General features: G+C 41.1%; 2 protein-coding genes across 7 annotated transcripts in view; both read left to right on the top strand.

Annotated features, from left to right (window-relative positions):
- The window catches only part of GPT2 (glutamic--pyruvic transaminase 2), a 44,225-nt gene extending 43,189 nt beyond the window's left edge, over positions 1-1,036 (top strand). The window contains exon 11 of the mRNA XM_074968673.1: positions 920-1,036. Within this exon, the coding sequence (XP_074824774.1) occupies positions 920-1,010 (91 nt within the window). The 3' untranslated portion in view covers positions 1,011-1,036. The remainder of the gene's footprint in view (positions 1-919) is intronic.
- A 4,102-nt stretch (positions 1,037-5,138) lies between these two features.
- On the top strand, positions 5,139-27,547 carry LOC141996552 (borealin-2-like). Of its 6 annotated transcripts, none has more exons than XM_074968671.1 (11): positions 5,139-5,384; positions 7,675-7,803; positions 10,455-10,504; positions 10,949-11,009; positions 12,777-12,844; positions 13,726-13,796; positions 16,998-17,093; positions 18,399-18,528; positions 20,189-20,275; positions 23,534-23,589; positions 26,197-27,547. In XM_074968671.1, the coding sequence occupies exons 1-10, from the start codon at positions 5,249-5,251 to the stop codon at positions 23,552-23,554; spliced, it is 849 nt and encodes a 282-aa protein (XP_074824772.1). In that variant the 5' UTR covers positions 5,139-5,248; the 3' UTR covers positions 23,555-23,589; positions 26,197-27,547. The 6 variants fall into 6 exon arrangements, 5 of the variants coding, with proteins under 5 accessions (XP_074824772.1, XP_074824771.1, XP_074824770.1 ...); XM_074968670.1 differs by lacking the exon at positions 26,197-27,547 and adding an exon at positions 25,569-26,154; XM_074968669.1 differs by lacking the exons at positions 23,534-23,589; positions 26,197-27,547 and adding an exon at positions 21,199-21,246.
- Positions 27,548-27,552: the final 5 nt, after the last annotated feature.

Raw genomic sequence — 27,552 nt, 5'->3', positions numbered from 1 at the left:
AACTTGCATTCTCTATAAACAAATCTAAGTGCTGTGAGTTAAGTGGAGCTGTGATCTGAGGTGTAACTAGTAAGCTGTGATGTGCTGTTCCTGTGGGAACAAAGGATCTGGTCATTCTATGAGAGTCCAGTGGATAAGGGGCTGGATATTATACAGGGACGTTCTGAGGACTCAGGGGTTAGATTGTGGCTATTGCTAGCCTGGATGAGGGACAGCAGAGCCCAGGTGGACTGAGAGGGGAGTGCTTGTGTTGCCTATGGCTGGGAGAGTCAGCCCTGGCAGGTACAGACAAAGTTTCCTCATTCTAAGGGCAGGTGTCCGGGGTGACTCACAAACCTGGCAAGTGTCACAGTTGTACCTGTGTAACTGAGAGCAGAATTTGTTCTGTAGAATTTTTTTACTGGTGAGAATACAAGAGCTGGAAGGAACCAACTCCACTTGCAGATAGCTGAGTTTGCAGGGCTGGCTGTTAGAAAAAACACATTTCACATATAAACTGAACAAGCTTGATACAGAAACGTTAAAATAATAAACATAGTACCCCACAATTTAATTTTTGTAGTCTCTTTCCAGAAGTAAGATTCACAAATGAAAAGTAGACTGTCTATTGCAGGGGGCACTTAATGAGGTTTTGCTCTATTTAAAAAACCGAGATGACAAGCCCCTGAATTTTAATACACAGGTTAATCAAAACCAGGTGTTCTCTGTACAGTAACTGTAGCTGTAACATAAATTCAGAAAATAAGGGAATCTTTTTAAAAGCAGGTTGCAGGAAGTTAAAAGTTCTACTTTCTGTGCACCGTTTGGGAAATATATCTCTGGGGGGGTTGGGGTGTCTCTTTCTGGTTTCCATTTCTTTAATGTTTATTACAATGTATCTTATCAATTGTTTTGCAATAGTGTTTCTTCTCTTTCCCAGAATGACCATTCTCCCTCCAGTAGAGAAGCTGAAGATTGTGCTGGAGAAAGTGAAAGACTTCCACATACAGTTTCTTGAAGAATATGCATGAAAGAGATGCAGACTCTTCCCCCCCCCCCCCCCCCCAAGCAAATGCAAAAAATGAACAATATGTGCTGAGAATGGGCTGTTCATCTAGTTAACTGCATTTACAATAGATAGAGCCCATATGTGGGTAAAACTTACACTTCTTCCTGAACAATTAAACCTAATGTCTGGTGTGGGAGATATTGCTATACAGAGGTGAGTTGGAGGGGGAACATGAAGAGGGAAGGTGAAGAGAGTCTAGACGATTTTGTGCCTTGATTGGAAGTTTATATTCTTGACTTACGCTTCTGGCCTAATTGGTTATGGAGGAAAGTCACGTATGAAAACTATTGATATCGCCTTCTACAAAGCAGAAATGCAGATAGCCAATATATTTGCTCAGAAACATCCATTTCCTGTTTGAGATTTTACCCAAAAAAATCCTAAAATCTACATTCTGGGTGTGGTTGATTTATTATTGTTTGAGTATGAAGTGTTACCCACATCTGATCAAACTGGCAGTTGTTAGAATGTTCATAAAAATCTCTGGCAGATTATTTTCTGTGACTAAGTTCTATTGCATCTGAACTTTACATTATTTCTAAATAAAATCTGAGTGGAGACAGGCAGTTCTGAGGGCAGAGATAGTACATATGATGTGTTTAGAGTCTTAAGAAATTGAAACTCAGTGAATTATGACCACAAACTAGTTTATCCACACACAATTCAAGCTAGAGTAGACTAGTACGAGAGAACAATAGCATTGAGCTTTTCATCTCATAACCACTTTGTTAAAAATATAGAAAAGCTGAGGAGTCTCCTGTTCACGTATGCCATTTGTGTATATTGATTATTACAAGCAACCAACTTCAAAGCAAATGTGAACACTGTTAAGGCTTAAAAATAATAAGGTCCAACACAAAAACTTAAAATTGCAGCACCTCTTGATCCTCTGAGAATGATTCTTTGGAACTTGATGATTAGGATATTAGTTATAGGAGAATTGTCCTTCGCTTTTCTGGTTACTGGTTTGAATCTAGCCCAACTCTGTAAAGACTGAAAGATGCTTCCATCAGACAAATGTTTGTATGTAGCTTAAAGGAAATTAATTGGTGATTTCAGTCTTGTTCCCAGTGAAAGTGTCTGTATTGCACAAACTACTATGTATGGCATTCTCGGCAGGGAGGGTAACGGCCGAATGGACATGCAGGATTGGGCACTCTGAATTCGAGAGGGCTCTTCCAGAACAGGATAAGGTATTGTATAGATGCTTGTACCACCTGTGCCATTCTTATTTTGTGGAGGAACAAAAAAATTTAGTCTCGAGGTAGGCTGTCAATTTGGCACTTTTTTCCAGCACAAACACAGAACTGAAAACTCCCACTACCAATCACGGAGGTACCAAGTAACTTCATCAAGTTTTGTCTGAGTAGTTTGTGCAGATCACTGTTTAGTGACAGCATCTCATTTATTCACATCATTAACTTAGATCTTATTCTTTAGAAGTAAATTAGAAATCTTGTTTGTTTACTGACATTATTTTGTTAGTAATATTTATGTTAGTAAAATTAGCATGTGGTGCTAATGAGGAAGTTAAAATCTTGGGAGTTGATTCAAGTACAAGGACTAGTGAATTAACACATTGATAAAAGGATGCGGCAGTCTAGTGTGTTAAGGATAAAGATGATTATTGGCCACATCTCTTACAACAGCATCAACTGGAACAGACTGCAGTTAGAAACTATGAAAATATCAAAAGGATGCCCTATAGGGAATTAATCAGTGACTTCCTTTCAATTGCTAGTGGACAGATATCCAAAACACAACCTCAACTGAAAACGGTACACTGGGGACTAGTGTTATCATGGAGGCCTGGTGACTGAACTAAACTTTTAACTTTGAAGAGATGGGTCTCATCTCATCAGTTGTATCTCACTGGGAGGGTAGTCTGGAAAAGCTCGTGTTGCTGCCACCCATAGATAAACAGAACGCTTCATTTGGCATCTTTCATAAGCACTAATATAACTACAGAAATTTAAAAGTAAAAAAATGTAATGAGGTCAAAACATTAACTTTTAAATAAAAAATTATCCAAGTAATTACATTTTTTCTTGCTGTTAGTCCCCAAGTCAAATCTGGTTTGGGGCTCACTACTGGGAAGTGGCTGCCATAACGGACATGTAGTTTGAAAATTCTACAATCTAATGATGGAAGTTAGTATATTTTTTTACACTTTTGTAACAGCAGCTTTTTTTCATGGGGTAGTATTTGTAGTCTAACAAACCAATAGATTTTATATTTACCTTGTGTTTACACCTGATATTCCTGAAAACAGTCCAAGGTTTACAACATACGAGAGACATTCTATATGCATGTTGAAAGCTGCTTTTTTTTCCCCCAGTCAGAGCAGCAGTCCTTATAGGTAAATTTTAAATCTAGGATAGTGACCTAATTTTAGTTTTCTAAACATTATATGATGGTGCCTTTTATGTTTCTGACATTGCAAGGGAGAACATATGTTTTGTTTTGATGTATCTCCTAGAGAAGGGTTGGGGCTTTCTACTGTTCATCCACAATATTAGTATGTACTGTGGCAAGCTACAGTATACAGGTACATTTTTGTGGGACATAACTGAAAAACTAAGAAACAAAGACTTACATTTTCATTGTCTTCAATGTTTAACAGACCATCTCTACCTTTCATGCATGTTTTTAGGTTTCATTTACCTAGAGGTGCTCCTTAATACTGTACTTAGATTAACTTAGATGTATCAAAGATTTCAGAACAATAAAATAGATGTCAAAGATGTGGTAGTATTTAATCTTCTGGGTCGTTTGAAACCAAATGTCCAGTTTGTATGGTGAAATATTTATTAACTCCGTGGTCTCTCACAATAATAAATAATGTGATCAACATAATGTATGGTTGATTTCATACTTCCTCAGATATATCATTCAGTACACTTGTCAAACTTCTGTTAGCAGAGTTCCCTCTTTCCCATGCTGTAGATGGCCTTAATTAAGAATTAATTCAAAATTGAAGGGGGCTGATGTCAGAAGATAGTACTGAAGTCAATTGGCAGGAAGCAAAATTTAGCCCATTGATAGAAGAAAAGAAATCTATACAATAATTAATTTAAAAAAACCCTTAAGTATCTTTTTGAAATACAAGACCTGGGCTGCATTATACTACATATGAAACTGAGAGCAGCAGTTAATCTCCAGAGCTGTTCCTGGAGCCAGAGAAGAAAAGGGGGCTAGATCCTTGCAAGTTGGAAGAGGAATCTAAATGTGCTACTTAAGCAAAAAGCCAGCCCTTATTTCCCTAAATACCTACATGTAAGCCAGCAAGCTACAAAGTCCTTGCCTATCATCATCTATAGAAACTCTTCAGGGAAATGTGGCAAGGGCTTTTGGAGCAGGAATTATGTTTATCATCTGTTTGTAGTGGATTTAGCATAATACCATCCTGATCCTAATGAATGATTTACGGAATAAGCCATTTAAACCATCAGTTAAAGAGATGAGTCATCCTAGTACCACTTACAAATTAACTATATGTAGTTAAGTGTTGATGCTGTAAAAGACAGAAAAAATTCTCTGCCTTGGTCATGCAGTACAATAAGATGGACCCAGTGCATGAGAAGGAAATCCATCCATCCAACCCTTTAAATGGATTCCATTCTAAATCCCTGCTCCAAAGAGTTTAGGACGAAGCTGTTAATATCATGGTATACTCCAGTCTCCTAAACCAAAACAATTACCTATCTTCCTTTATTCTTATTGCTGAATAAAGAGGAAGCTGCCCTTATTTCTGCAGTTTGAAGTCTATGTTTGTAAGCTGATATTAAGTCAGAGGGTAGGAGGAAAAAGTCTGGCAAAAGAATTAGGTAAACAAATGTATTAATGGTACCATTGCCTGGACCCCCAAACTCATAATATTAAATGAACAAGTGCCCAATCACACACTCTTCTTTACATTATTATGTTTTCTGATTAAAAAATAAAGGTGAGGCGAGTTTATCCCTCCTAGCCCTGGGGAGGTGGGTAGAATCCCAGAGTGACCCCCTCCTCTCGGCCCAGGCAGGGGGCGCTCCCCGGTGTGACCCCTGCTCTCGGCCCAGGCAGTGTGGAGCCCTGCGGGGGCGGGCCCGGCCGCTGCCCCCGCGGCGGAGGAGGGGAAGCCCCGCGGCTATAAGCGCTCCCCGGGCTAGCGGGCGCGAAACGGAGCGGAGGTTGCGGCTCTCGCTCGCGCGCGCAGCCATGCCGCCGAAGAAGTACCTTGCCGCGGGCAAGAAGCGCAGCGCCGACTCCGGTGTGGAGACAGAGCGGGGCGCGCTGACCCAGGAGCAGAAGGACCAGCGGATCAGCCTCTTCCTCAGGGGCTTCAACCAGCAGGGTGAGGCGCTGCCCCGGGCCGGGCCCCTCCCCGCGCGGAGGCTCTGGCCGGGGCAAAGGGCAGCTTGGGGGGGGGGCGTCCCCAGCCGGCCACTCGGGAGGGGGGCCGAGGCCGGGGTGGTGGCTGCTGGGCCTTCTCCGTTCCAGGCCCGCGCATCTTCCTCTCTCCCGTCCCGCCCGCTGCCTCTGGGGCCTCAGCCCGGGGCGGTCGGCAGGTGAGTCTCCGTGCGGAGCGGGCTCGGCGGGAGGCCGCTCTCCCGCCACGCGAGGGCTGGCCCAGGGTCTGGGGCTACCGCTGCTGCCCAGACGATTCGCCTTCCTGGGTATCGGGTCAAATCCGATCTCTCCCGCTGCAGGGCCAAACCGGAGCAAGTGGCTTCCCCTGAGCAGCGTTACTCGGGGGGGCGCCGGCCTCGGCCCGCTCCGCATGGTGAGGTGGGCGCTGTGAGGGACAGTCACGGTGACTGAGGCTGGTCTCCTGATGCCAGTTAATTGGTAGCGTGAAGGAGGAAGGGGGATATTGATCACCCTGAGCAAGTGCATCCTTGCTCTTGTGGTGGGTGCTGCCCGTTGTATTAGCACAGAGTGGCCCACTTCCTATCCTCCGCTAGAAGAGGAGGCAGGTAGCTGAGAACAATAGCACAACTTCCAGTTAGAAAATACGACTTAAATGTTTGGTTTGTTTTCTTTACAATCCCTTCCTAGATTTAGTTCACTAAGGCTGATGCCTTAAAAGCGGAAATGGCGAAACACTTGAAAGAAAGACACAATGACAAATGGAAACGCATTCATTTTTAAAAAAATGAACAAACATGTGGGCACTAGTAGATAAAATTTGGATTTGTGCAAACAGGATGTAGATAAAGGGAGTTAGCATCTTCGTAGAATTCATGGGTCTGTTCATGTTCTTATGAATGTAGAAACTTTCCATCTGCACTTTCAACTTAAGCATTGGGGCACAGAACTACCCTGTACAACTTCTATTGGGATGACTATTGTCTGCAGAATGAATAAATACATGTATTTACATTTGATTTCTAACTTCATAATCCATGCCTAGTTTAAAAAAAAACCATACATGTGACATCAGTCCTGATATGTTTCAGAGTAGCAGCCGTGTGATGAAGTGAGGTGTAGCTCACGAAAGCTTATGCTCAAATAAATTGGTTAGTCTCTAAGGTGCCACAAGTACTCCTTTTCTTTTTTCAGTCCTGATATGTGAGCTTGATGTTATCAGAGGCAACAAGCTGACTTATTATGGTCTAAGGATTTCTAATGAAATTAGTTGAACTAGACTTCTTGGAACTATTCCGGTAAAATCAACAGAGGCCTTCTAATATTTACTGACCATCTGCACTGAAACCAATGGGAAATGGCTACTGAAGTCTACATTTGATCAGATCAGTCTGGCAATTCAAACAGCATGCAATACAAGGATAAAGAAATATAGTTTTGGCAAATACACAACTTACTAAATGTTAACATTTGATATTGTAAACTGCCTGTCAAGGCACTTAATGACTAACCACCATTGAACAATAGCCTTCAAAAGAGGCCAAACTACTAGTTTAAGTTGCTAAACAACCATAGATTTGTTCAGCACCTTTGAAAAATCAACCCTTAGACTTTTCCTACTAGGTGTGAAACTACAAATTGGTTTGCTAACTCGTATGCAGGCAATAATAGCTTTATCATCACTCTCTTTAAATAAAGAAATACACTTTATTTACCTAAAATGTTGTTAAACTTAATTTTATGCAATCTCTTTCCTTCCCTCCACTTAATGGCTAATCTAGGACTTTTCTCTCTGGGAAAGATTGTGTGTGTGTGTGGTTAAAGCAGTGGGCTGGGATTTAGAAGATCTGGTTTCAGTTTGTCTTTGTAACCTTGGGCAAACTGGATAATCTCTCCTTCTCTCATCTATCTGTAAAAATGGGATGGCATTTCCATATTTTCCAGGAGTGTCCTGAGGCTTAATTAATAGTGGTGAGACACTTGACGTCTAAGGTGATGAGGGCATATAAGTACCTCAATAAGGATAATGCTAGTTTTAAAATGTTGAATTGTTTACCAGTTTGAGGCCAGCCAGATACTAGGAACACGTATCATTGCATAACTTAAAATCTACTTTGAATTAAGCTGAACTTCTAGTCAAACTGACTGACCCCTGTAAATACGTGATCTTAACTCTTTAACTGGAACAAAGGTACTACCCAACAGGCAAACTATTAATGCACTTGGAAGTGTATTGTACACTTAGCAACAGGTCTGTTTTTTTTTTTTATTTGAAGCCAAAGACAATCTTCAAGAAATGAAGAAAGAAATTGATTCACTTATGCAAACAGCTGAGAAAGCATTTAGAGTGGAGTTACTGAAGATGCCCGTTGCTGTCAGAAAAATGAAAAGAAAAGACTTGCTTAGTAAGTGTGGTTTTCTTGGAATGCATGCTTGTAGACAGCATGGATAACACTATCTACTTTCATGTCTTAAGGGTAGCGCTAAACCTCCCTGTAGACCACAGTTTCTCAAATGGGTCCGTGGACCTATCGGGGTCCCCAACGGTACTCCAGGGCTTCTGTGGGCCCTGCTGATCTACACCTCCCCTTTCCTTCCTCCCTCAACTCCTCTCCCTCCCTCCCAGCGCCTGCACACTGGGGAACTGCTGTATCTCCCAGAGGCTACTGAAGTGAAACCGGGAGATTTTAGGCGCCAAAAGTCCAGAGGCGCAGTGGGGGCAAGGCAGGCTCCCTACCTGCCCTGGCTCTGTGCCGCTCCCGGAAGCGGCCGGCACGTCCCTGCGGCTCCTGAGGGAGGGCCAGGGGGTCTCCGTGCGCTGCTCCCATCCCGAGTGCTGACTCTGCAGCTCCTATTGGCAGGGAACTGCAGCCAATTGGAGCTGCAGGGGCAGTGTTTGGAGACCCCCTGACCCCCCTGCTAAGGAACTGCTGTCAGAGAGATGTGCTGGTCACTTTTGGGAGCAACCTGAGGTAAGCGCTGCCTGGCTGGAGCCCACACCACTCACCCTCTCCTGCACACCAACCCCCTGCCCCAGCCTGGTGAAAGTGAGTGAGCGAGCGTGGGGGAGAGCGAACAACAGAGGGAGGGGGGATGGAGTGAGCGGGGGGTGGGAAGAGGTGCAGTGGGGCCTGAGGGGAAGGGGTGGGGCCTGAGGCTGAGTGGAGGAGCTTGAGGGTCCCTGAAAATTTTTATATCAAAATGGGGGTTCTCAGGTGGCTGAAGTTTGAGAACTGCTGAGTAGACTGTTATTTGCTTATTACTTTTTGATAGGTACTTCCTTGATTGAGTTAATTTATTAAATTTTAATTGTGATGCAATCATACATAAAGACTAGAAATTATTATTCTGGTCAGCTAGTCTGACCTGTATAAAACAGGTCATAGAACTTCACCCAAAAACTTCCGCATCAAACCCAGAACTTCTGTGTGAGCTTCTATATATTAGAAAGACACTTTGTCTAGATTTAAAGACTCCAAGCAATAGAGCCCTGTACTATCAAATCTTCTCACCATGTAAGTAACTAGGCTTAAGACAGTTTTGATTCCAACTTCTACTTATGAAATAATAGAAGCAATTCAATCTGTGATAGACTGCAGCAGTAATTTGCTGCTATAGGAATATTGGTTTCAGAAGTTTCTCTTCCCAAGTGAAACTCTCATATGGGACCAAATAAAGACCAAATCAGGATATGCTTATGGAATCTAGGGTTAATCAAAGTGGATCTGGATGCCTAGCTTCTGCTAAAATCCTAGTCTAAAGTAGTTACAACTGTGACTAGTGCCTTAAATGTAAACTTTCCTTCCCTTTTCTTTCAGTTACAAACAATGTTTTGTGAGAATATACGTAGCTCCTTTAGAGGTATCTGCACCCTAGAATAGTGGGGAAAGCTGGTATCTGAGCTGTTGGCCTTCAGAATTCAAGGAATTATGAAATGAAGGGCTTGTCCAGATATTGAATTGGTGTATGGCATATTGGGGTGTAAATCTACAGTGCACAAGCTTTCCGCACACTAACTGTCCATGTGGACCCTGTTGATCTGCACCAAAAGTTCCCACATGCACTTTGACCTACTCCAAGGTAGCAGCAAGGTCCACATGGATGGTTAGTGCATGGCATGTTAATGCTCTGTAGATTCACACCCCAGCTTGCTGTGCATTCTCTCCTTCAAGACAAGCCCTAAACCTCTTTTCGGGCTTGAAATTGTACAAATGACATACCAACCCAGTCAAGGTCAATTTCTTGCATCAGTTGTGCATCACAGCTTTCTCCCCAGCTGCATAACTTATTCTCTTCCAGGCTCTCTCCTTCATCTAGAACAGGTGTGGGCAAACTACGGCCCAGGGGCCGCATCCAGCTCACCAGACATTTTAATCCAGCCCTCGAGCTCCTGCCGGGGAGCAGGATCCAGGGCTTGCCCCACTCCAGCCGGGGAGCAGGGTTGGGGGCTTGCCCCACTCTGCACAGCTTCCAGAAGCAGCAACATGTCCCCCCTCTAGCTCCTACACATAGGGGAAGCCAGGGGTCTCTGCATACTGCCCCTGCCCCAAGTGCTGCCCATGCAGCTCCCAATGGCTGGAGACTGCGGCCAATGGGAGCTGCAGGGGCGGTGCCTGCGGACAGGGCAGCATGCCGAGTCAGCTGGCCATGCCTCTGCACAGGAGCCAGAGGGGGAACATGCTGCTGCTGCTTCTGGGAGCTGCTTGAGGTAAGCGCCGCCCGGAGCCTGCGCCCCCGACCCCTTTCCCAGCCCTGATCCCTCTCCTAACCCCTCCGTCCCAGGCCAGAGTAACCTCCTGCACACCCAGCTGAAGCCTTCCTCCCTGCCCCAGCCCAGAGCCCCCTCCCACACCGTGAACCTCATTTCTGGCCTTACCCCAGAGCCTGCACCCCAACCCCCAATTTCATGAACATTCATGGCTTGTCATACAATTTCCATACCCAGATGTGGCCCTTGTTTGCCCACCCCTGATCCAGTTAAGCAAATAGTAGTTACTGTAAACAGGATATGTTTTTTGTTTTTTTTTTGTTTTGTTTTTTTTTCCTTGTGTAACAGACCTGCAAGGAGGAGAGGAAGCTGCTGTTGTAGCTGCCGCTGTTGTAGCGGTAAGTGTTTGTAAATTGTAGCAGAACTTTAAATATGGAAAATTTTAAATTCTTGCTGACAACACAAAGGAACTTTAAAGGGAACATTCTTTGCTATTAGCTTAATTTAAGAAAAAAAGTGCCAAACAAAAATACGTGGCAGGACACAATGGCCCATAATAGTGTGAAACTACTGCACATTGTATCTGACTCTTTTAGGGTAACTTACAGATATTGTTGCCACAACTTCAAGTTTAGTTATTCACTCCCATCCTGTCTTGTGCATGTGACTGAAAATGGATTTGCTGAACGTAATCTTTCATGCTGGAAACTATCTCTGAAAACACCTTGTATAACTTCACTTTACAAACTTAGTCACCCTCTCCACTAGGCTAACATAAATGTGTATCTTGGGGAAATTTACTGATTGTACAGATTTCACTTTGTTCTTTAAATGTCTTCTAGAATGACTGCTCTGTAGAGGACATTCCAAATACCAGGCTGGTGAGGAATTGCAGCAAAAGAGGTGAATGATTTCATGGCATGGATTACCAGTATCTGATTTATTTTTTTATTATTAATGGTATGAATTTAGTGACTGCAGAAGCAGTATTGTTATTAAGACTCCCTTTGGTACTCTGAATATATAATTTATTACAGTAAAGCCTACATAAGAACAGCCATACCAGGTCAGACCACAGGTCTATCTAGCCTAGTTTCCTGTCTTCCGACAGTGGCCAATGCCAGGTGCCCCAGAGGGAATGAACAGAACAGGTAATCATCAAGTGGTTTATTTCCTGTCACCCATTCCCAGCTTCTGGCATACAGAGGCTGTGGACACCATCCCTGTCCATCCTGGCTAATAGCCATTGATGGACTGATCGTCCATGAACTTACCTAGTTCTTTTTTGAACGCTGTTAGCCTTGGCCTTAACAACATCCTTTGGCAAAGAGTTCCACAGGTTGACACTGTGTGTGAAGAAATACTTCCTTTTTGTTTTTTTTTTTTTTTTAAACCTGCTGCCTGTTAATTTCATTTGGTGACCCCTAGTTCTTGTGTTATGAGAAGGAGTAAATAGCACTTCCTTATTTAGTTTCTCCACACCAGCCATGATTTTATAGACCTCTGTCATATTCCCCCCTTAGTCGTCTCTTTTTTCCAAGCTGAAAAGTCCCAGTCTTATTAATTGCTCCTCATATGGCAGCAGTTCCATACTCCTAATAATTTTTGTTGCCCTCTTCTGAACCTTTTCCAATTCCAATATATCCTTCCCCTTAGTTGTCTCTTTTCCAAGCTGAAAAGTTCCAGTCTTATTAGAAGTCCCAACAGATATTTGGGATTGCAGGAAGGGGGAAGCAGAGTGGTGCAGCATTGTGTTGGGCACTGTAAAAATACCTGCTAAGAGATTACAATCTGAATAAAGGGTGGAAGGGAACACATGTGAAGTGAGTTTCCCAAGGTCACAAAAGTCAGTGGCAGAGCTGGGAGTAGAATGCAAGTCTCCTGGGGAGTCCCATTCCAGTCACCTATCTGATGGACTACTCTGTCTGTAAAAGAATAAGTGATCACTCTGTATCTGACCTATCAGTCCTCATCCTCAAAGGAAACCTGCACACTTAAAAGATGAGTTTGGGAGTTTACATTCATAACTTTATTAAAACCATGGTTTTTAGTCTCTAGCAAAGACACTGGATTTATGGCTTATTACAACAATCTGTACCCCACTAACTCCCTTTTGTCCTCTGACTATAAGGGTGTTAATGGGCCACTTCACCTTGAATAGTCCCTTAGAATGTGTGCTAACTACTTAGGCTAAACTGTCTGACCTTGTATTTAGCTGTGACACTCAGTACCTTTCTCAGACCTGAGCTCTGTGTAGCTTGAAACCTTGTCTCTCTCTCCAACAGAAGTTGGTCCACCTCATCTCTGTAAAAGAGTTTTTTCTTTAATCTCAGAACAGGTGCAATAGAAATGGTGCACCTCTGTCAGGGTCTGAACCTACTCTGGAGGGGGGGTTCAACTCTAAGGGTGAGAGGGTCGCTTGGTATCCTTTGCAGATATGTCAATGAGGGTGGAGATCCATATACAGTAGTTATGATGTTGGGCACACTTGCAATCCACCTAAGCATTGAACTGAGTGCCAAATGGCCATCAAATGGTGCAATCAATTGCTATTTGTCTACTAACAGTCAATGTAGAGCTAAATGGGCTTGTTGTGGTGCCCATTGCTGGAGCTATTAATATTCCATGTATTTCTAATCCACTTTGAATTCTTTTTTTTTTTGTTTTTAGTTAAGGTAACTACAATTGTTGAATATAAAGATGAGGAGAATGTGCCTGCCAAGAAAGCATCTCAAAAGGTATGTGTTAAAGGAAAATAACCAGGCCTAGATCTGTCCTGAAACCTGAGACTACCTCAGTTGGTCTCTGGTCAGTTGCCTGCTTGTGATCTTAAAATAAACTATTTAAAAAAAAAAAAAAAACAACTTAATTCAAAATTAGTTGTGGTCCAATATGCTTATTTTAATTAAATTTAATATAAAGTCCTATTGTGAGCTTGTTTGGTAATCAACAGATAATGAATTAATAAAAGTATGTACAACAATCATCGCTCTAAATTCAGTACTATTTAAGTCTCCTCCTGAAATTGAATAACTCTCTGGTAAGGGTCCATCCTGCTGAATCATTAGGGGATATGGTGGGACTCTAAAGTCCCTAACTTGATTTTTCTGTTAAAACATAACTGTTTGATGCCCACCTTATGTTCAGTAGATACCTCCCCATATTTGAATGGGTTGTTTTTAGAGACCAACAGTGATCAAAAGCATTGCATCTGCATCAACTTATCCAATCTTAACTCTGTCCCACAACTCAGGGACTTGGTTTTGCTCAATGACTTGCAAGTTTCAACTGGGCATTATGACATGGGTCTTCTCCCCCATATCCATCAAAAAGACTTGATCTAGTGGTACAAGCATGTGTGTAGATGTGCCAAAATGGCTCGTTCGAAAACAGTGTTATGTGGTGTACTGAACTGTCAGGACAAGCAAGACAGTAAACCGTTCTGTACAATGAAGCTATAGCATAGGGATTTCATGTGCCTCAGTTTACTCATCTATAAAGTGGGTATAATTCTCTATTCAGCAAGGGTTTTAGGAGGTTTAAGTCTTCATCTGAAAGTGTCAGTCCTATTACATTTACTGTAATTTATTCTAACAATGCTTTATTTATTTGTTTTAAGGTGTCTAAAACAAAATCACTGGTTTCCTTAGCTTCTGGCATACATCTCAAAGAAAACCACTCTCTTTCTCGGTAAGACCATGATCTTTAGTAGTTTTTGTAATTTATTTGGATTGAGTGGCTTTTCAAAGAAATAGCAGTGTGGATTTTTTTTTTAACTCTGCTAAGGAGAGAGAATTTAATGAACATTACACAAGCTGGATCAGATTTTGTGATGTACTCTGCTGAAGTAAATTTGAATAAGATGACGACCTCCCCCCCCCCCCCCCCCAAAATGGGGTGGCTGCTAAAGGGTTATAGTGCAATCCATTTGAATGTATACACTTGTGCATACAATTGTGTGTTTAATATAAAAATGTCTGGTTTCAGAGTAGTAGCCATGTTAATCTGTATCCACAAAAAGAGCAGGAGTACTTGTGGCACCTTAGAGACTAACAAATTTATTTGAGCATAAGCTTTTGTGAGCTACAGCTCACTTCATTGGATGCATGCAGTGGAAAACACAGTGGGGAGATTTTATATACACAGAGGACATGAAACAGTGGGTATTACCATACTCACTGTAGGGAGAGTGATCAGGTAAGGTGAGCTATTACCAGCAGGAGAGGAAAAAAAAACCTTTTGTAGTGATAATCAAGGTGGGCCATTTCCAGCAGTTGATAAGAACGTCTGAGGAACAGTAGGGGGCAGGAAATAGTTTTATGTTGTGTAATGACACATCCACTCCCAGTCTTTATTCAAGCCTAATGTAATGGTGTCCAGTTTGCAAATTAATTCCAATTCAGCAGTCTCTTGTTGGAGTCTGTTTCTGAAGTTTTTTTGGTTGAAGAATTGCGCCTTTTAGGTCTGTAATCGAGTGACCAGAGAGAGTGAAATTTCCATCCCACCATCAACCTCCGTCTGGACCAGTCCACACAAGAGATCTACTTCCTGGACCCTACAGTGCTAATAAGCGATGGTTACATAAACACCACCCTATACCGAAAACCTACTGACGGCTATACTTACCTACATGCCTCCAGCGTTCATCCAGACCACACCACACGATCCATTGTCTACAGCCAAGCTCTAAGATACAACCGCATTTGCTCCAACCCCTCAGACAGAGACAAACACCTACAAGAGCTCTTACAACTACAATACCCACCTGCTGAAGTGAAGAAACAGATTGACACAGCCAGAAGAGTACCCAGAAGTTACCGACTACAGGACATGCCCAACAAAGAAAGTAATGGAACACCACTAACCGTCACCTTCAACCCCCAACTAAAACCTCTCCAGCACATCATCAAGGATCTACAACCTATCCTGAAGGACAATCCATCACTCTCACAGATCTTGGGAGACAGGCCAGTCCTTGCTTACAGACAGCCCCCCAACCTGAAGCAAATACTCACCAACCACATAACAAAAACACTAACCCAGGAACCTATCCTTGCAACGAAGCGCATTGCCAGTTGTGCCCCCATATCTATTCAGGGGACACAATCATAGGGCCTAATCACATCAGCCACACTATCAGAGGTTTGTTCACCTGCACATCTACCAATGTGATATGTGCCAGGATGTCCCTCTGCCATGTACATTGGCCAAACTGGACAGTATCTATGTAAAAGAATAAATGGACACAAATCAGACGTCAAGAATTATAACATTCAAAAACCAGTCGGAGAACACTTCAGTCTCTTTGGTTGCTCGATTACAGACCTAAAAGTTGCAATTCTTCAACAAAAAAACTTCAAAAACAGACTCCAAGGAGAGACTGCTGAATTGGAATTTAATTTGCAAACTGGAAACCGTTACATTAGGCTTGAATAAAGACTGGGAGTGGATGTGTCATTACACAAAGTAAAACTATTTCCCACCCCCTACTGTTCCTCAGACGTTCTTGTCAACTGCTGGAAATGGCCCATCTTGATTATCACTACAAAAGGTTTTTTTTTCTCTCCTGCTAGTAATAGCTCACCTTACCTGATCACTCTTGTTACAGTATGTCTGGTAACACCCATTGTTTCATGTTCTGTGTATATAAAATCTCCCCACTGTATTTTCCACTGCATGTATCCGATGAAGTGAGCTGTAGCTCACGAAAGCTTATGCTCAGATAAATTTGTTAGTCTCTAAGGTACCACAAGTACTCTTTTTTTTTTTTTTTTTCTTTTTATAAAAATGTCTATAATTTAAAGATTAACTAGATAACATTTAATGGAGGAAAGTAGCCTTTAAGTAACTTGAAATGTTACAGTTAACAAGAATAACAAACTGTACGGTAATACTTTTGCTGATTTTTATTTCTGAAAGTGATTTGCATGAATATCAGTAGTGGAATATCTATTTGAGCTACTTACAGCAAAGATGAGCCGAAGTCTACTCTTTTTTGGTTTGCGAATCAGAGGGACTGATGTCTCCAGTCAAATTGGCATAAAAATCTGTGCAATTATGTATTGCAACTGTTCACTTTTTAAAAATCTGAACATGTCTACTAGTTCAACATACACCTTCTGTCCTCTTTTAAAGTGTACTCTAGATGTTGAATCAACTCCTACTGTACATGAGAAGAAAACTAGAAAGCCTTAACTAGGTTTAGTTATTCAGACTCCTAATTTAGTATTACAGATCATCTTCAAATCCGTAAAACTAGTCAGCTCCTTGGGTAGGCAAAACCTGTTGTGTCAGTCTCTGGTGCATGGCTTTTCCCTAATGTTCAGTGGTATTTTGCTCACACCAGGTCCTGAAGCAAACTCTCTCAATTCTGTGTGTGGGGAGGGCTTCAATCCCTTGCTCCAAAATCATATTTATGGGCCCATTAGGATCCAAAACTAGAAGTGGCTGTTCTCTGGCTCTGGTTCAGATGTGGCTTCTCAAGAATTCTTGTGAGAACTGATTTTAGGAATACTCCCTCCACTTTTGATTAAAACTGCCAGGAGACTGAATTGGAACCTTCACTTAAGTATGTCCAGAAACTGTGCTCTCTCAGCCAGTTTCTAATACAAATAAGCCTATATTGCTTCTAGCCCCCTCGACTTAAATAGGCTAGATTCTGGTGGATTATATCTTGCTGTGTAAAGAACTTCATGTTTGCTGTGCCCCCCCACCCCCTCTTTTTTTTTTTTTTTTTAAAAGCAACATTAACTAGATAACTACAGAGTACTGTAACACTGTCTAGATTTACCAGTCTTCTGCTTAGGGAATTCAAAATATCTGCTTCATAACTGGAACTCTCTAGACTAAAAGCACTGTACTGTGTAAAAGCAAATGCTCTTTTTCTGACAGATCTGCATGCTCTACTCCAAATGTGAGGCATTTTAAGGCTCCTACATCTGATCGCACAGCTGCAAACTATAAATCTGCTCCACGGGTTTCTAGAAGGTAAGCCTTTCAGGTCATAGCACAACTGATCTTTTTTTTTTTTTTCTTTTTAAACTCTCTTACAACCATATATATCTGGATACCAAATAAGGAATACTCCTTTGAACCAGACAATGTGAAGATCTTTGTGAGTACAGTGTCTGTCACTGCAGGATTTTAGGAAAGGTAGGTGGCTTTTATCTATAAAAGGGCTCCTGTTCATGGAGGAGGATGGGGGAAGAGACTGAAGTGGATACAGTTTACACTTGTGTTGAAATTCTGGAGGTACTGTCTATGTTTTCATCGTTAAGGTTACCTTCTGAAGCTGGCTTAATGGGACACAAACTACTCGCTTTCTCTACATGTGTTGACTATAGTTTACAGAAACACAACAGTTTAGAAACAAATTTTCAGTACTCTAATTTTAGCTGAAATAATTCACTCTTGGTTGAAAATACTTGCAACATTTTGTATAAATTCATACAAATACTTCCAGTCAGTTAAAATATACATTGTAGCTGGAAATGTTCTTAAAACTGGTAATTCTGAACTTGCTTCTGGCAGAAACAACCTTCTGAAATGAAATCCTTTACAGTAAGATAGCTAAAATCAGCCTGGAAGCAACAAAGTGGTTCACAGCATTACCCTGGCCTGCTATTATTATGCCATTGTATCAAGAGTCTGTCTCTATCAGGTTAAAGATGCCTGAAACATTATACTTGCTCTCAAGTATTGGAGTCTGCCTTTTGACTACAGTACAAAATAATGTTAAATACAAGGGAAATATAGGAATTCCATGACAGACCTGTCAATCACCTACTCCAGTCTCCTGCCTCTGAAAGTAGCCAACATTAGATGCTTCAGAGGAGGGTGCAAGAAACCCTGCAGTAGTTCAGTCCTGGATAATCTGTTGCTAATGAGTCTTTTCCTACTCCCTAATAATTAGATTGGCTTAAAAACTGATGCTTTATGGTGAGTGTTAGTGTTCACTGTGATAACTGGAGACTGTTCTTCTCCATATAAAATGTCCAATCCCAACTGAAGGTTGATCATTGGCCTAGAATTTCTCAGTTGTATTGCACCCTGCCAGAATGGCAAAACATTACCTGGTAGTGCCAGTGAACACTACTACTTCAAGATGTTTGCATTTTCTTTAGCGTTAGTTCTAAACAGTTTGTAGAACAACATAGAAAATGAGCACCCATTAAGTGCACACATCACAAAGCTGGCTGTTACTGAATCACATTGGCTCTCATGGCTCTCTCTGTAGGACATGAAAATGCAATTTATTAGAGGTGAAACTCTGTTCTTGTATTCCACTTCTAGACTACCACAAATAGCTGTCTCAAGAACTGTACCTGTGAGAGAGAAAGTCCAAGCCATGTCACTAAGAAGTAACTCAGTGCCTCGGGAAAAAGCTGTTCCATTTGTAAATATACCTCTGGCTGATGGAAAGGTAGTAAACCTTAACTTTTCAATTTCACCTGCTTTAAATGAATCTGTTTCTGGCAGATATATAAACAAAGGGTATCTGGAAATTTTTTTTTCCTGTCTTTGCTAGCAGTAGCAGTTGCTAGAGTTAAGTGAGCAGCTTGTAAACAAAACGGCATTTCAAAATGGTCACTTTCTGAAATGACCATTTCTATTAACTTTCCATATTATAACAACGTAAGAATGGCCATACTGGGTCTGACCAAAGGTCCATCTAGCCCAGTATCCTGTCTCCTGACAGTCGCCAATGCGAGGTGCCCCAGAGGGGATGAACAGAACAGGTAATCAAGTAATCCATCCCTTGTCACCCATTCCCAGCTTCTGGCAAATAGAGGTTAGGGACACCATCCCTGCCTATCCTGGCTAATAGCCATTGATGGACCTCTCCTCCATGAACTTACCTAGTTCTTTTTTGAATGCTGTTATAAGCTTCACAACATCCTCTGGCAAAGAGTTCCACAGGTTGACTGTGCTTTGTGTGAAGAAATAGTTCCTTTTGTTTGTGTGGTTTTTTTTTTTTTTAAACCTGCTGCCTATTAAATTCATTTGGTGACCCCTAGTTCTTGTGTTATGAGAGAGTAAATAGCACTTCCTTATTTAGTTTCTCCACACCAGGCATGATTTTATAGACCTCTATCATCTCTCCCCTTAGTTATCTCTTTTTTTCCAAACTGGAAAGGCTGAGTCTTATTAATCGCATCTCATATGGCAGCAGTTCCATACCCCTAATCATTTTTGTTTTCTCTTCTGTACCTTTTTCAATTCCAATATATCTTTTTTGAGATGGGACGACCACATCTGCATGCAGTATTCAAGATGTAGGCATTCCATGGATTTATAGAGAGGCAATATGATATTTTCTGTCTTACTAGTTATCCCTTTCTTAATGATTCCCGACATTGTGTTAGCTTTTTTGGCTGCTGCTGCACACTGAGTGGATGTTTTCAGAGAACTATCCACAATGACTCCAAGATCTTTTTCTTGAGTGGTAACAGCTAAATACTGCATTAGTGTCTGTCTAGTAAATGACTTAAATCCTTGTCTGAACACTTGGACCTATGATGAAGGTTTCTAGGTATCATACCAATGACTATACTGACCAGGATTAGTGATGTGAAATAAGCATTTGATGTATTTCCCCTTTGCCTTCACAGAGCTGTACAGTCTAAAATAACTGAACACTTGGACTAAAGAAACTCGCTGTGAATAACTTGTTTCAGTCTGCACTACTGCTGACTTTGAAAGATGGGATTCTGGTTGTGAAAGTTGATGGACATTGGTTAGCTAACAAAACTGACATCTCACTGTGCCCTGGGTGTGCTGAGAACTCTTGTTTCTTGAATTATTTCCACTTAGATTTGGCTCCCTGACCAGCAGCAGCCCTAGTTTAATGGCCCATTAACTTGTGTTCATAATGTCAGTCATAACTAAAGCCAGTGATAAGTTGGAAAGAGACATGTACAGACTAACTTTTTGGGCAGAATGTTCTTTTGAGCCAATAAAGCTGTTACACTGAAGTTGAGTTAAGGCATATGTTTATGGTTGTAAGAAACTGATATGGTGATTCATGTGAAATATGCTGAATAGTTTTATCTCAAAATTAATAACTCTGTGATTATGCTCAGACTCTCTGTTCTGCCGGTGAAGACCTCCGTAACATCAATGTTGAGTTGCTTAATGATGACACAGTTCAGCATATTCATAATCTAGTGGTAAGTTTACAGAACCAGTATCTTGTAAATAGTCTAAGATTGCACAGCAGTCCTGGCACTTCGTCTTCAAATCACCTATGCAAGCAGCAAACTATTTCTAGTAAGGGAGAAATGTTGCTGCAACATTTTCCCCTTACTAGAAAGAGACAGGCTTTGTATAGGTCTATTATATTGAGTCCTGTCGGTGACATTGCTTCTAAAGAAAGGGCAGAATTTTTCTTCTCATGTCTGCCTGCCTGCCATGTGAAGAAACTCTGCTTTTCTCACTAATATCAATGTGTCAATCTGCAAATCAAAACAAAGACAGCTGAGTTTCACATCATGTATACTGATGGAGGGGATTGTACATCACTCTCTGAATAAGAACTATAAGGGTCCCATCAAATCTGTACTAAGCTTGGACAGTAGCTCCTCCCCCAACATTGTGACGGTGTGCTTATATACCCCTCTCCAGGAGAGAAATTGTACTCTGCTGCTAACCACCACTACTAACTTTGTGCCAACTAGTGGCCCTCCTCCAAGAGGTTTTTGTAATGGGGACTCTAAGACCTGGCTAATATGTAATATTAGAAATACAGTGAAATATCCGTAGGTAATGAGTACTATATGGAAAAGTGAGCCACCCTTATAGATGGTGGGACCTTACTTTAAATTATATGAATTATAGCAGACTGAAGACTTGACAGCTACAATATTGGCATGCCTCTGTCTCTATTGCAAGCACAGGGTGGGGAGGTGTCTTTAAAAAGCTAAATACTGGGCAGCAGCTAGATGGTTCTGCCCTCTCTGCTAATCTGTACATTATCTTACTACTCTACTGCTGAAGATTTGCTCCTCAGTTTAGCTGTCTTGCAGAGTTTAATCAACTCTAGTTTTAATGTCTGCCAATAAAGTTGGTCTAAAATGGTTTTCTTTCCCCCCAGAGCCAGTTGACTGTTTTATGTGGAAAAGCAACAGTTAAACCAAGTTAATGGAGTCTACATGTATATCTCTTGTTCTCTCAGTTGTGTATTATATAAATATTCTGTGCAGTTAGTGCTTGTCTGTTTTAAATGTTTACATAGAACTGAATATCTTTTTAATAAAGTTTTATACTGCATATTAAACTTTCTATGTATAGAAAGACTTAATGATCACATTGCTGTAAAATTAGTATGTTTTTACAACCTCAAAGCCATGTTACTAGTTGCTTCCTTAACTGAAAGATGAGGCTGCTTCCTATTCATGTTAGTTTAATGAAGGGACAATTTTGTATCCTTGCCAGATTGTTCATCTCTATTTTTGACCACTTGCGCTCAGTAAATTTTATACATAGGAATATATAGTAAAATACATCTGTTACATCAGAAGCTAGTTCCCATCATTCTGAAGTTATGCAGCATTAGTGCTAAGCACCAATTCAAGGTTATGTAAGGTGATATATAAACTCACTCTTTTAGAACTGCTTAGACCTACCTATGTGCAAGTCTCAATTTGTAACTTGTATGCTGGGACATGCATGGAGGGTGTAATGTAAATTAAAGAAGGGTAGATGTCACTCTAAACTCCTGTTAGGCTGTCTTGGTATTTCTCTAGTCTAGCCCATAGTCATGTGACTAAGACCAGGCTACACTCAGAGTAAAACCCTAAGTTAAATGAAAGGCATTTGGGCTCAACTGTATCAATCAGTTTCTCACTAGGCTTCCCTAAATTCATTTTTGCAACTGTTCTAAAGTTTTCAGTTTCAAAACTCCTTGATACAGCACCCTGAAGCTTTACTTGTGTGTACTGTGTTGACATGAGCTGCCAGTTCTTTATCTTGTAACCCTTATGGGGTTAATGAGCCTGGAATTCGATTATAATCAACAGGATGTCATCAACCATTTCAGGTTTCCCTCTTGATCCAAAGAACAGTTGTCCCTTGCAGTCTTGATTATAAGAAGCCTCCATATTAGAGGAAGCTTTTCTTTCTGACATCACGCTATTGGATAACTAGGAGGACAATAGTGTAAAACTAGCAGTGGATTGTTTAGCAGTTGAAGAGTAAAAAATAGCAATCTTCTGAACAGTTACTTTGACAATCTATATCTGATAAAACCTTCCATTTGAGTTGACTTTCAACCAAAATTTTTTTGCATAGTAGGCCGTCCTGTAAACTTCCATTCAAGTTTGGAGCATAACTTACAGAAGCATGTTCTACTAGCTAAACTTTAGTGTTGCTTCTCACAACAACCTTGCTTGGGTGCAAAGATGAACTGGGCCTCAACACAAGGGTCTGTGTTGAAATAAGAGCGGGACTGCAGCCTGATCAGTTTTACGAAAACTCTAGTAGCTCAAAGAAAAGGAGTACTTGTGGCACGTTAGAGACTAACATTTATTTGAGCATAAGCATTCGTGAGCTACAGCGGTCCTGTAGTGGCTTTTTACGCGGGTTTCCCTTAAATGTACACTTATTATTCTGGATATTTCCTAGAGTAATTCCTTCACTGGAAATAGGCATATATTTAAGTATGGTGAGAGGCAAAGCTGTGCTGCTGGAGTAGCTTTTTAAAACTAAGGGACTTTCCTAGTACTCTGCCTCTGTTACAGATCTAGTGCTGCTCGTGGCAATCTCTGTCCTCTATTGGTAGAGGATTAGCAGTGGAAAGGCTGAGCTAATTTCTCTAACTTCAGTAGCTGTTCTTATGATCCTTTATTTCTGTTAAGAGCATAGGAAACTTTGTCACATTACCTGTACTTAGTGCAGCTTTTGACACTTCTGCGTCACTGGTGACCCTTTCCCACTAGAATCTTTACTTAAAAGGCATCTGCCTTGTCTGTCATAAAACTACATACATAACAGCTTCCCTTTCTGGTTACATGTTCCAGTTAATGAAACTAGGCAATTTTTTACACTGCAGAAAATAGAGATGAAAATAAGGCAATTATAATCAAAGGGAAACAGTCCTTGCAGACTCTCAAACATTAACAAAGGAGAATGTTATGTTGGGAAGTTGAGAATATTAAAAAAAATAATTGTTCTCTTGGTTAGGTTGGGTGTGATTACCATGGCATTGGGGGAAGAGTTGGTTAATTTATTATCAGGGTTTATGTTCTCCTCCTGAGTCTCAGTAAAGTTTGCAAGAGCTTCAACCTTGGCCATATAATTCCTATAGTTAATGGTAATAGACTCTTTGTGTTACTATTTCACTCCTTTTTAAGGGTAGTTTTCTCACACCTTTTGTATTCCCACTCTGAGGGCTTTTCTAAACATGGAGATTTTCCTGATTAACCCTGTAGGTGGACACACTCTGGGAATAAATGAGGAACAAGTCCACGTGCAGACAAGACCTAAGGTAAAAGGGGGGGGAACTCCTTTGGAAGTCAGAATTTTGGTACTTGTGATCTGTCACAACCATCCTACAGCTCTTGACTGCCCCCTTCAATACCACTACAAACCAAATGTCCATGTCCTAATTTGCAATACCCCCCAATAAGATGATCCAAGCCATGTCAATAATGCCATCTCCACCACCTCAAGAAGAAGCATATAACTGTCCAGAGATGATGTATAAAACTGGGGTTGCAGTTGTTCTACAGCTGTGGAAGTCCTGAGAAGATATTCCCACACAACTTGCCATTAATTTCAGAAATGCAAGATCTCCCTTTTTCTTAAGTTACCTATTTCAGAAATTGAAGCTATACTATGTGATGGTGGTAGGGCAATGCAGTAGGGGGAAGAGGAAGATGGATTAGAAAAAATCCTTATGTTCACAGAAGGATTGGAAAGGAGGTAGAGTGAGTAGCTAGAACAGCTCAATTTTGATCAGTCTTAGTAACCTCCTAGGTGCTCAAATAAAGCAGTAATATACAGTGTACATAAGTAAAATAACTATACCACATTTCCCAAAATATTCTTGAAAATGTTTCTTTAGGGTTGAAAGAAGCTTTTAGTCCCTCCGTATTAGGTAGCAACACGCTAAACCCTGATCTGCACTAGGAACTTAAATGAGTATAGTTTTATCTCTCAAGCATGTGAAAAATCTGAGACATATAAGTATACTGTTGTAAATTCCTAATGCAGATAAGAGGTCAATAGAATTCTTCTTCTTTTGGAATAGGTGCTGCCTATTGGGGAAGTGGATTACTTATGCTTATGGGAAAATCTTGGTGCTGGCGTAGGCGTAGTTAATGTCTACAGTGAAGGGCTACCAAGGTGCAGCTGCAGCATTTTTAAGTGTAGACATACACTTATGGTCTAGGCTTACTGAGGGTGAGTTTGTGACAGCTGGGCAAGATAAATAACTTGGCATAAATGGTGAGTAGGTCCTCAAAGTTAACACACTGTCTATGCTCTTTAATCCTAGTGGACCCTAATAAGTAATTCAGAAGAACCAAATTACTGTCAAGTGACGTTATCAAGCTTGTTAGGACGCTATCCTATAACACTTAGTACTTATCTTCAACTTGTTTCTTTTGCAAGTCATTACCCAAAACCATATAATCAAAATGCTGCACAATTGTTGCTAGGGAAGTATGTTTACATGTTTAAACTTGATGTACTTAAACAAGCCTAAGCAAGTATTATGAACTTAAGCACTGCTGTGAGAGGAGGAGTCATGTGTAGGTCAGTTCATTCTACAAAAATAGACTGCTCATTTAAACATAAGTATCATGAGTACTACTTACTTCCCTGCCTGCCTCAGCACCTGGAGCTGATCAATACCCTTTTCAGGGCATGAGTGGGAATCTAGACTCTTAAATAGCAATCATGTTCTATTTCCCTATGCTGAGTACTTGTAATGATGCTGCATTATCTTGGTTCCACTGAGTAAGCATAACATCACTAACCTGAAATAAGCAGCAAGATCATCTACACAAGGGGTTCTCAAACTTCATTGCACCACAACCCCTTTGTGGAGCCTGAGCCCTGATGCCCTGGGTGGGAGGGAAAAGGGGCCACAGGCCAAGCCCTGCTGGGGGGGAAGGGGGTTGCAGCTTGAGCCCCATTGCCCCAGGTTGGGGTGGAGCTTGGGCTTTAGCTTCAGCCCTGGGTCCCAGGAAGTCTAATGCTGGCCCTGATGACCCCATTAAAATGGGGTCATGACCCACAGTTTGAGAACCACTGATCTACATTTTTAGAATTAGGGAGATGAGTATTACAACTCAATGGAAATACAAGAATTCAGTGGGGACTGGTAGAGCTAGTTTGTCCCATCCTAGTTCTCTAATCACTCCTTCAGTATGTACTTTGGAGGATCCTCTTCATCCTTTCCCTAGTGCTTTTGGGGGAGGCATTGTGCTGTTGTTTATCCCTTCTCTTGTCCCTTTACAGGTTCTCAGAGTAATCTCCTTCAGAAACACCAATTCAACCACCATCTCTGCCTCCTGTCCAAAGTAAAATTGCACACTGCTATCTTAATCTTTCTCCCCCCTCCCTGCTGCTACTTTCTTAATTGCTGTGGACAACACCATACTCCTGTCTGTCACCCAGGCTTATCACATAGGTGTCTTTCACTTGAACCGCTCTAGCTCCTTGCATCTAGGTCTTATTTCTTTCTGCATAACCTCTCTAAGAGATGTCCTTTTTAAATCATTCACCCAGCTAAAACTCTTCTTTAAGATCTCATCTCATAGCTTGATTACTACAGCATCCTCCTTTCTGGCCTTGACAACATCTAACTCTGCTCATATTCATTCAGAATGATACTGCAAAGATCATTTTCTTAGGCTGACATTTTGAGCATGTCACTTCTCTGCATTTCTCCACTGGTTTCCTCATCTCTGTTGCATAAAAGAAGCTGCTTGTCTTTACTTTGAAGGCCCAGCCTACCTATCATCTTGCCTTTGCTGTTGAGATGTTGACTCCTGCCTCTGATTAGCCTGTTGTACCAGCCTCCATTACACACACACTTGAAAATTTAATGAGCATGTTCATGTTTTCTCTTATATTGACATCCTAGGTGAGAGGAGCTCCCTGTGAACATCTGCAAAACTAATTATTGTCCTTCTCACTGCTGTCTACAACTCAAGAACAGTTTGCTGCTATGCTGGGGCCCTGTCACATTGTCTTGTATTTTTTTTTGTACTCCTGTGTCTGTCCAGTTGTTGTTGCTTCTTGTTTTGAACTTAGTCTCTGCTCCAAGGAACAAACAGTGTTTGGTTTGTACAGTGCCTCGCACAGTTCAGCCCAGGTCTTAGTGTAGGACTCCTAGCTACTGTGGGAATATAAATAAATGGATCTACCACAAACCTAGTTTTATACCACTGTATTTATATTAAGTAGGCATATTTTTGAAGATAGTTTAATATCTGATCCTTGAATTTTATTTGACTTCTGCCTACATGAAGACAGTTCTACAAAAAAAAAAAAAAAAGCAATGAAAATTGAAAGTAATGATGTAGCAATGGAATTGTTCTAATTCCCATCTGGTGGTTTAGATACTATTTCCCCTCCATGCCTTACAGAAATAGGGAATGCAGTGTAGTTGTAGCTGTGTCAGTCCCAGGATATTAGAGAGAAGATGGGTGAGGTAATATCTTATTGGATCACTTTCTGTTGGGGAGAGACACAAGTTTTGGAGTCCTACAGAGCTCTTCTTCAGGTCTGGGAAAGGTGCATTTAGCTGTGATGCTCAAAGTAAGGTGGAATAGACTGTTTAGCATTTAAACTAAGTAGAACATAGTTAAGGGTCTGTTTATGCCAAGGGTTAGGCTAATGACCATATACAGTCTCTTAAAGTCTGAAATTCTTGGAGTTACCCATCTTCAATTCTGGAAGGATGTTAAAAAAGCCTTGTTGCCACTCTAAGGACAGTGGATTGAAGACATATCCCAAGACTTGCCTAATATCAAAGGGGCACTAAAAGCTAAGAGCTGTTAAACAAGGAACAAAAAGATCCTTAATTTTGAGAATAAATAGGATGTGTTTTTGGATGTTAAAGCTATTTTTCTAGCATCTCCATATTGAGAGGTGAAATCTTTTCATGCATGTTTAAAGATTTAGAAGGCAAGGAATTCTAGTGTAAGATTGAAACCACCTGTATGCAGGCCAAGCAGTTCTTATGTTAATAAATTCAAAAATACTTTGATTAATAAGGAAAGCTGCATGCAGGTAGCGGTACTTAACACTGAAATGGTTTTTCATTTGATTGTGAACTCTGTGGGGCAGGGACAAAGGTTGTACATAATGTAGTCAAGTACAAGGCTGTGATTGTACTAGGACTCCTAGGCAGTAGAGTAAAACAAATACAAAGGAACTAACCAGTTAGAATCAAGTTTAGTGTATCCTTTTAGATAAATAAAAGTGTGACAAGGGG

The sequence above is a fragment of the Natator depressus genome, chromosome 12, assembly GCF_965152275.1.
Source record: "Natator depressus isolate rNatDep1 chromosome 12, rNatDep2.hap1, whole genome shotgun sequence".
Lineage (NCBI taxonomy): Eukaryota > Metazoa > Chordata > Testudines > Cheloniidae > Natator > Natator depressus.
The sequence above is the reverse complement of the archived record's forward strand: the minus strand, read 5'-3'. Positions and strand labels throughout refer to the sequence as shown.

What these genes read in the sequence shown, in the direction of transcription:
- LOC141996552 (XM_074968668.1), top strand. Translation starts at nt 5,249, where the DNA reads ATGCCGCCGAAGAAGTACCTTGCCGCGGGCAAGAAGCGCAGCGCCGAC. An exon ending in TAGCTGCCGCTGTTGTAGCG is followed by an intron (nt 10,505 to 10,948) that starts GTAAGTGTTTGT and finishes AATGTCTTCTAG; the next exon opens with AATGACTGCTCTGTAGAGGA. An exon ending in CCAAGAAAGCATCTCAAAAG is followed by an intron (nt 12,845 to 13,725) that starts GTATGTGTTAAA and finishes ATTTGTTTTAAG; the next exon opens with GTGTCTAAAACAAAATCACT.